Source organism: Sphaeramia orbicularis, chromosome 17 (assembly GCF_902148855.1).
Source record: "Sphaeramia orbicularis chromosome 17, fSphaOr1.1, whole genome shotgun sequence".
NCBI lineage: Eukaryota > Metazoa > Chordata > Actinopteri > Kurtiformes > Apogonidae > Sphaeramia > Sphaeramia orbicularis.
The window spans coordinates 16978181-16986909 of NC_043973.1; the positions used below are offsets into that span (position 1 = coordinate 16978181).

General features: G+C 37.5%; 1 protein-coding gene across 1 annotated transcript; it reads right to left on the bottom strand.

Moving 5' to 3' along the window:
- Positions 1 to 314: 314 nt before the first annotated feature.
- rpl5a (ribosomal protein L5a) lies at positions 315 to 8183 on the bottom strand. Its single transcript, XM_030161341.1, has 8 exons — positions 8087 to 8183; positions 7735 to 7804; positions 6896 to 7011; positions 6680 to 6814; positions 5195 to 5397; positions 2673 to 2850; positions 1792 to 1880; positions 315 to 492 (listed from the first exon to the last, which is right to left on the bottom strand). Exons 1-8 carry the CDS (start codon positions 8087 to 8089, stop codon positions 390 to 392), a joined length of 897 nt encoding a protein of 298 aa, XP_030017201.1. The 5' UTR covers positions 8090 to 8183; the 3' UTR covers positions 315 to 389.
- Between the last annotated feature and the right edge of the window lie 546 nt (positions 8184 to 8729).

Below are 8729 nucleotides of genomic sequence, written 5' to 3' on the forward strand. Positions count from 1 at the left end.
TGTTTAATTTATTATCACCTCTCTGCAAGTTGCTTTGGCTTAACATCTAACTTGAGTTAATAATAAAAATAAATAAATCACATCAGACTTATAATTGCAGGTACTTTCAAGCCCTTAAAATTAAAATTCAAGCACTTTTCAGACCTTGAAAACACAATACTGAAATTCAAGCACCCATATGAACCCTGTTTATTATATTTCCAATAAATAGAAATGTAAGCTCCTTAAAGCTGTAGGTGTACTGTGCCTGATATTTTGGTCCATGTAATTAATGTACTTCCAGCTCATTTAACAAACTGAAAACAGACAAAAGGTTGAGTTTGAAATAAAATTTATTTGTCTGTGATGTGTTGTGCGTTTGCAGCTCTGTGCTGCATTGAGCCGAGGGCCTAACCGTCCCCTGCTTCTTGTTCTTGTGCTCGTAAAAAGCTGGCCTTTTTCTGGGCGACGCGGTCCTTCCTCTGTGCCAGAGTTAACTTGGCGCGATTCCACCTGCCGGAAAAGAGACAACAGCAACTCGATTAAGATTCAGCACAGCGAGACGGGGAGAGGTTTGTCTGTTCAACCACTGGGATCTTCCCAGTCAAACTATTCAATACTTTGACAGTGACTAGGCTTTAAATAAGAACAGTTATTCTGTTTTGGACACAAGTCCGAAATGAGGTCGTTATAAAAGATACGTTGGTAAAACTGGATCTAACTGGCTAAAACGGATGAAAATGCATCCTGGACTTGGTCTGAAATGTCACCGCAAAATTACACCACATTACAAATACAAATTACATGACATATATATATATGAGCAAAAAAAAATGTGGACAGTGTTAAAACTACCAATAACTTTAACCAGACATGTTTGTGCTTGGTCCCCAGTTGGCTTTTTCAGCAAGTTTTGTGTGTGATATTTGTTTTTTTATACATTTATGGTTTTTTTTTTTTGTGAGGACTTCTGAAGTCTTCAGCAAAGTTTGAGAAACACTGTACTTGTCTAATACCATGTGAAAATGAGTACTGTTTTTAGTTAAACACATTTGTTAGTGACATTTTTGCTTAGATTTTATTTGTAATAATTAATATCTTAACTTACTTATTTTAGAGTCTTTTTACTTTTCAACAGACTGTCCCCTCTTCTGGCGAAGAGATGGAGCAGACGTGTTGTATGACTGCTCCCGTGAACGTTTAACTTTTTAGACCATTCAGCCCTCCAACTATCACGGCAAAATGAATCCCCTTCTTTCTTTTATTCTTTTTTCTTTTGTTACGCCTAAACAAACCCTGTTGTTGCTGAAATGGCTTCAAAAGGCGGAAAGTCAGGTAAAAAAGAAGACACTAATGCTAACTTAACCCTGGAGGCTATTACTACACTGCTCGAGGAGCATCGTGCGGCGTTAGCCAATGACTTCAAATCATCATTCAGTCAGCTCGACTCGAAACTTGACCAAACGCGACTTGCAGTGGAGGACCATGACCAACGTGTCTTGTCCCTTAAACTCGCTGCAAAAGATCTTAGTCAACGAGTTATAGACCTTGAGGGCATCTGCTTGACTCTACGTGAAGATAATGCCCGGCCAAAGGCTAAATTTTCAACAGACTTAAACCAAACAGGAAGCACATAAAATTGGGCTTTTTTTTGTCCAACAGTCATGAAATACATATAGTTTAATTCCAGATAAAACATTCAATACTGTCTTGAGTTGTGGTTTGATATTTTCAGGCTTAAAATTCACTTAGACTTTAAGCATCTGTTGAAATCCTGCAACAAACGACAACATTTGGAACTTAAGAACCCACCTCTTCTTCTGGACGTCTTTTTTCGGTTTCTTCTCGTGTACGGGGTTCGCTCTGATGGCTGTGTGTGCTTTTTTGTACATTTCTTCCACCTGAAAAGAACGAAAGGGACACTTTACTGTATGTGCATCGACCACAGGCATTTTATTTCACTTATTCACCGTGCTTCTCTCAGCCCCGTCTTGAAAAGGACAATAAACATCAGCCGATGCAAATGAAGGACCAACTACATTTTGCTCAGCATTCTTTGTATCATCATCAAGAAGCAGTGGGTCAGTTCATGCAAAGTGACATAACAGTGGACAGTTTCTAATTTACATCAAACATTACTGGTTACCTCAACTTTTACTAATTTTGTTTTAATTCTTATTGTCAATTCCTAAACTTTAGTAACGCTTTAGCTTGAACAATCTATTTGCAGTTGCAGAACTCAGCTCCAATAGTGGCTGATGGCTATTATGAGGCTTCTCAATAGGAATTACTCACATTAAAGAGGAAACAAAAATTGTTCTGTTTCAAAAAAATAAGTGATCATAAAGGTTAGACCATTATTTTAACATCAGATTAACTGATTCATTCAATACAGCCTTTGAATAAATGTAGGTTTTATTTCAGGCTCATAAAAAACAATGTAAACGCCAACCAAAGAGAAGCTAATCATCGCCACAAAAATAAATAAAACCAACAAAAAAAAAGGTTTAAAAAGTGTATTTTCTAACAGTGGCTTAATTGTGATCCCTGATATAGCCTGTTGTATCTACCTTAGCATAAACAAAAATCCTCATTCAATTTATTTTCTGTGGTTTTAATTAAATTTGAGGTTAAAATAAAAGCCAGGTGTTGGTTCAAATTGTCTTTATGATGATGATGAGCGTTCATCTTACTGTGTCTGGTGTGACTCCGTTCTTAATGAATCGTGAAAACTGTTTCTTGTAGCTCTCCTCGTCCTCCTCCATCAGGTACGACATGTAGTCTGCCACATTCATGCCCATGATGTGTTTCCGATGCACCTCGGCGTTGAACTCTTTACTCTCAGCGTCGTAACCGGGGAAGCGTTTCAGACTGGAAACGGGAAGAGCAGACATCACACAGGGTTTAATTACACTTATGGGGAACAAGTAATGTGCACTTTGGTTCTCCTATTGCTTCTCTCAGCCCCGTCTTGAAAAGGACAGTAAACATCAGCCAATGCAAATGAAGGACCAACTACATTTTGCTCAGCGTGCTTTGTATCATCATCGAGAAGCAGAGAACCAGGAAGCACACAGTAAAATAGTGTTGATTCAAGATTTCTTTAACTTTACAACACTTATGCAAACTTTAAAAGCTTCATCTAGACCTGTTACAATCATTAGATAATCACCTCAGTATCATCATCACAATTATTTTACAAAGTCATCCTACCTTTTTCCATTCCTCTGTACAAAAAACATAAATGCCATAGTTTATCACTGTATCTACACAGTATTTTAAGCTTTAATGACATCACTGAGGTGCTTCACTTCTCTATGTACCCATCATTCATGGACTGAATTTACTCTCTGATGCATTTTTTTTCTCACATATTTATATTTTAATTTATTACAATTAGTCCTTTCTTCTTTGAGTCTGTAAGCCAGGCATGCCCAAAGTCTGGCCCGAGGGCCAATCACAGCCCGTGGTCAGATTTTATACGGCCCACAGCTTGGGTTTTATATTATATTATTTATGGCCCGCTTGGACTGTTGAACCGAGTACATGAATTATAAAAGGTTCAAAATGCAGTTTCTCCTTTCACCTCATGGTGGCAGCACCACTCTAACTCTATCTGGCTCTGTGACTTTGCCGTGAACCTTTTTCGCTAATTTCTAACCGTGGCGCCTGTAAATAAAAAAACGAAAGTTGACAGTGAGGGCCGCCGCTTCCAGGAAAGATGGGAATTACAGTTTTTTTTCACTGAAAATTGAGGCAATTATGTTTGCCTAATTTGTCAAGAGACTGTTGCCTTGTTTAAGGAATTCAATGTAAAGAGACACCAGCAGATAAAACATGCTAACGCATACGACAAGCTAGCAGGGAGTGAGCGCTCCGAAAAAGTGAAGCAAATTCAAGCTACTTTAAACTCACAACAGTGACTCTTGATGTGAACCTGGGAGTTCAATGAATTCACCACCAAGGCAGGCTACCACGTTGCCAGGTTAGTTGCCTATAACTGCTGGTGTTATATACTTGTAGATGTGACACAAAATATTACTTTCTGAATGATTTTGTGAAAGACAAGAGTAAGAGTCATATGTTTTCATCTTAAACGTTAACAGACTTTGCATTACTGAGTAATATATGAGTAATGATTACTCATATAAGTCATGTTTAAAATGAATGTGGGGTTAAGATTTTTATCAGCTTGGAAGTTTAAGATACTCCACACAGTTTGTTCTGTTATCCGACTCCAGATGTGAAAGGAAGGCAGAATTTTTTTTTTTTTTTTTTTTAATTTGTTCACACCTGAGTGGCTTAGATTTGGTTACATTGCCATTTAAAAAAATGATATTGTGACAATGAAAATAAAATGGTTGTGGAACAGCGCATTTATATGTAATTTATACTGTTTAAAAATTGTCTGAAGGGACCACTGGCCCCTGGCAATCTCCACATCATCAGATCTGGCCCTCTTGAAAAAAAGTTTGGACACCCCTGCTGTAAGCCTTTGCACTATGTTAATTTATTTGTTTGAATGATTTTTCCTTTTGACATCTTGATGTTTGTTCAAAATTTCTCAGTATTTTACATACACAAATATTTTCAATAAAGTTGGGGGAAAAAAATGTACCCACCATTCACCAGTAATTTCTTAGTACATGTGTTAGTTTCTAAAATGTATGTAATTTAGGAAAAAAGTCTCAAGGAGAAAAAGTGCAATTCTTAATTATTCCTAAAAATGCCAAAACATGGTTCATGGTAGAGCTGCAACCGATTAATCAACTCAAAGTGATCCAAAAAAATGATTCAACCACAATTCTTCTGAATCAAAGCTTTGTTTCCTTCATTTCTCCGCTGTTAAACATTGGTTCCACTGTTGTGTTTCACACGGACACTTATTGTGACGCACAAAGAAGCTTCAATTCAGGAAAACTGCAATAGAATATCTCCCTTCAATTAATTCGAGTTGATTAATCGAATCGGGACTTTTTGCAGTGACTTCAAGCACCTAGTCGATTAATCGGTTGCAGCTCTAGTTCATGGTGTATAAAACTATATACTACACTTAATGAGTAAAAGTAACAGAAACTTGCTATTATCTGTATGGCAACCATCTATCATCACTATCTGCAACTTACAGAATTCTTCTTTTGATCAAATAAATCCTGCAAAGCTCTGTTTAATATATTGAAAAACAAAACCTGTGGACCATTCCTTCCCAACTTACCTGTGAGGAATGGCCAGGCCTCCATCGACTGCCCCCTTCAGCGCTCCAAACACCTTGTTCCCTGTAGTGGTTCTGGCCAGACCTGCATCCAGGTAACAGGTGAAGGCACTAGGCTGACCGTCAACACTTTCCACATTGAACTCATCTCCCGTCACCTCCACCTGGCCCTCGTACACCTGGTCCATGCCAAACTTGTGCAGCAGCTGTGAAGAGGAACAAACAACATTCATTCAAGAGGTGAGAGATTACTTAGATTTTTCTCAAGTATAGACAAAAGTGTATTTTACAGACCTTTAATCTGTAACCAGTGTTTTTCACTATAAGAAAAAATAAAAATACAAATGCCTTAGTCTAAAAATTGGTATGAAGTTCAGAGTTTCAATACAATATCAATGACCCAAATATAAATAAGCATGATCCTAACTTACCATTCTATTATCATGTTGTAATCAGGCCTATTATATTAAATGTATGATCTCTGTGTGTATATTTCAGCAGAGCAACTTTTATGTTTCTGTGGTCTTTCTGAAAATGTTCACTCCATCAGTCACATCAGTGATTTAACAGAAGGTCAACGTTTGTGACAGTCCATTAACCTACTGTGAACATTAGTGACAAACAGCCATTATTTGCCAATGATTATTTCACAAGGCCCAGAAATAAGAAAAGAATGCAGGGTACTTAACTTATAATTAAACCATTTTTTTTGTAATTATCTGTGGTCATCAGGTGGATCTGAATCAGAAAACAAGGCCAGAACATGAAGACACACACCCTCCTCGCAGGTCAAATGAAAATTTTAAGCAGAAAGTATAGCAGTTGAGAAACATCCGACTGATTCTGATAAACCTAAGTGTGTCAGTCATGTATTTAAACTGTGTGAAAATACCTGTGTTTAGCTAAAGTCTGCATCATGGGGTAGATTTACTACAGCCTGGATGCAGAGACCAAAGCTGTGGACAGAATTGTTGTGCAATAACAACAAAAACTATCAAGCATTGTAATTATAACCCTGTTTATCAGTCACAAAGCTTAGTTTTATAAAGATCTTTGTCTGTATTGTTGCATTTCTGTCACCACATTAATTGTATGTTACTGGCAGCTTAAGACTAATAGTGTTATCTTACCATTTCATTAGTGATATTACTTAATTTGTTGTCTTATCATCAACCTATTTCTCAGCAAAGTTTTAAAGATGTGATAAGAAGTTCTTCCTTTTACTTATGTGATTCAGCAGTTTAATAGCTGCCCTTCATGCTAAAGAAACAAGCAAAAAGTCTGGGCTTTTGAGAGTTTGGTAAAGTAGAACTTAAACACTTGTGCAAACAGACCTCACAAAAAACAACTAAAGATAGAATCAAAAGTGTCTTGTAGGTCCAGGTAACATTTATGGTGAGAAGTTTTGAAATATTGGGAGCAAGTAACTCCTGTTGAGCACAAATCTGAGTCTGAAACCCACTGACTGATGTGTGAGTGTCCTCATACCCTGCGGGCCAGCAGCAGTCCAGTGCAGTAGGCTGCAGCGTAGTTTGTGAGGCCGACAGTGATGCCATATTTGGGCAGCTCGTGGGAGTATGCGGCACATACGATCTGGTCACCTTCGATCTTTGCATAGGCAATCTATACAGGACACACAAAGAAGTGCTGAGTCAGATCTTTCCAAAATACAACCACATGAGTTTCACTCTTTCAGTCACTAACCTGACAGCAGATGTCCCTGTTGGAGAACCTGACAATCATCCGGTACTTTGGTGTGTTGTACTTGTTCTTGTCCTGCACAACCAGGCGCTTCCGGGCAAAGAAGTCGGTTTTTCCCTCTGAAAAGTTAAGATTAGATGATTATTGGCGCACTGTTTGATGAAAATAAAATTTAACTTGAAGCAGTCAACAATGTAATAATTCCTTAAAGTAGTTACATTTCCATTTAAGAACCACAAAAATGAAGTTAATCCCAAATTAATGGCAGTAACAGCTTCACCATAGTTTAACGCAAAAGTTTCTTTTAAAATTGAACAAAACCTTACAACAATTATTTCTCGGGCTCTACTCAGCTTCGCTTTTAAAGCTACAAAAAAAAAAAAAAAAAAAAAAAATGGAATCCATCATAATTTGAATGAATGCATTAGGGTGAAAGATAAAAAAAATGCACAAATTTTCCAACCAAGACTTCAGTGGACACCAAAAAAAAAAACAAAAAACAAAGTCACATTGAGCTGAAGTCTGCTTTTTCAAGAAGAGCTGACACTGAGGCAAGTGGACTGCACTGATATTCCAGTTTTTGTGTTTATTTAGCATATATTCTAAATATTTTTATAATACTGTGCCATAATTTAAAGATCTATTTAAAAATTATTTAGAGGACACATTTTATACAATTAGGCAAAAAATACACTTTGTTCTGATAAAACCTAACATTTCATGGAGCTTTAACAGACTGTGCTTTGGTGCCAGTCATGACATTTCATTCTGTTATTGTGTTATTAATATTTATTACATTTAAGTCATTTTCACAGGTCAAAGGTGTGGTTAAATAAACTTACCTCTTCTTCTCCTGAATTTCACTTCATATCTCTTGAAGTAGGCCTTGTTTTTCACCACTTTCACAAAGCCCTGACAATGAAATCAGAGTCACATTGTCACCATCATATAAATGTGTTTTCTCGTGTTTATAGCTGCTGTGAATGCGTGTGTAGTTGTAGTTTTTGGGGGTGGTCGGTGGTTTCATCAGCCATTAAAACGCCACGCTGGAGGAGACCGGCTGGAGGCCCGGTTCAGTCAAATATCCAGCTCCATCCGACCCCCAAACTACTCCAAAAACTCATACAACACCGAGCACATGAATGCACAAACACAGACTATGTAAGTGCACAAAAAAGTGACATAGTTACTCACCATTTTGGGGGATTTTCGCTTCTCTTTCTCCTAATTTCAGACTCTGATACTATCTAACTGAAGCCGGGCGCTGGAACTTGTATTTCCTGAAGCAGACTTACCACAGCGCCCCCTGCAGGCCTGGAGGAAAACAGCCTGTCAACCAACAGGGGGCAGCATCCACACAGACGCACAGTAGCTTCACTCTGGTTCTACTGGTCCCACTGGGATTTCACTGAGCCACACACATATATATATATATGGACTTGTAATGTTTTCAAGACAAGATAAGATTTTATTTGATAAGTTAATTTGTCACATGCACAGTTATACATAGTACAATGCACAGTGAAATGTGTTTTTGTACCTGCAGCCAATAGTAGAAATAGCTTTAGCTTTTTATTTATTTGTATAGCACCTTAAAAACAAAGTTTGCAAAGTGCTTTGACAGAGGGCACAACAGCAGGATACAAGAAGCAAGTAAAAACACTAAAACAGAAGCAACACAATAAGAGAGTTGTGTACAACAAATGCAAAAAATATGGCACTTCGAATAAATTAAGTGAATCGGAGTAAAGAGGGCAGGGACAATGTAATATGATGCTGTTAAATCAATGCAGAAATGAAGAAATGAGATAAAAACAACATCATGTATGAGAATATA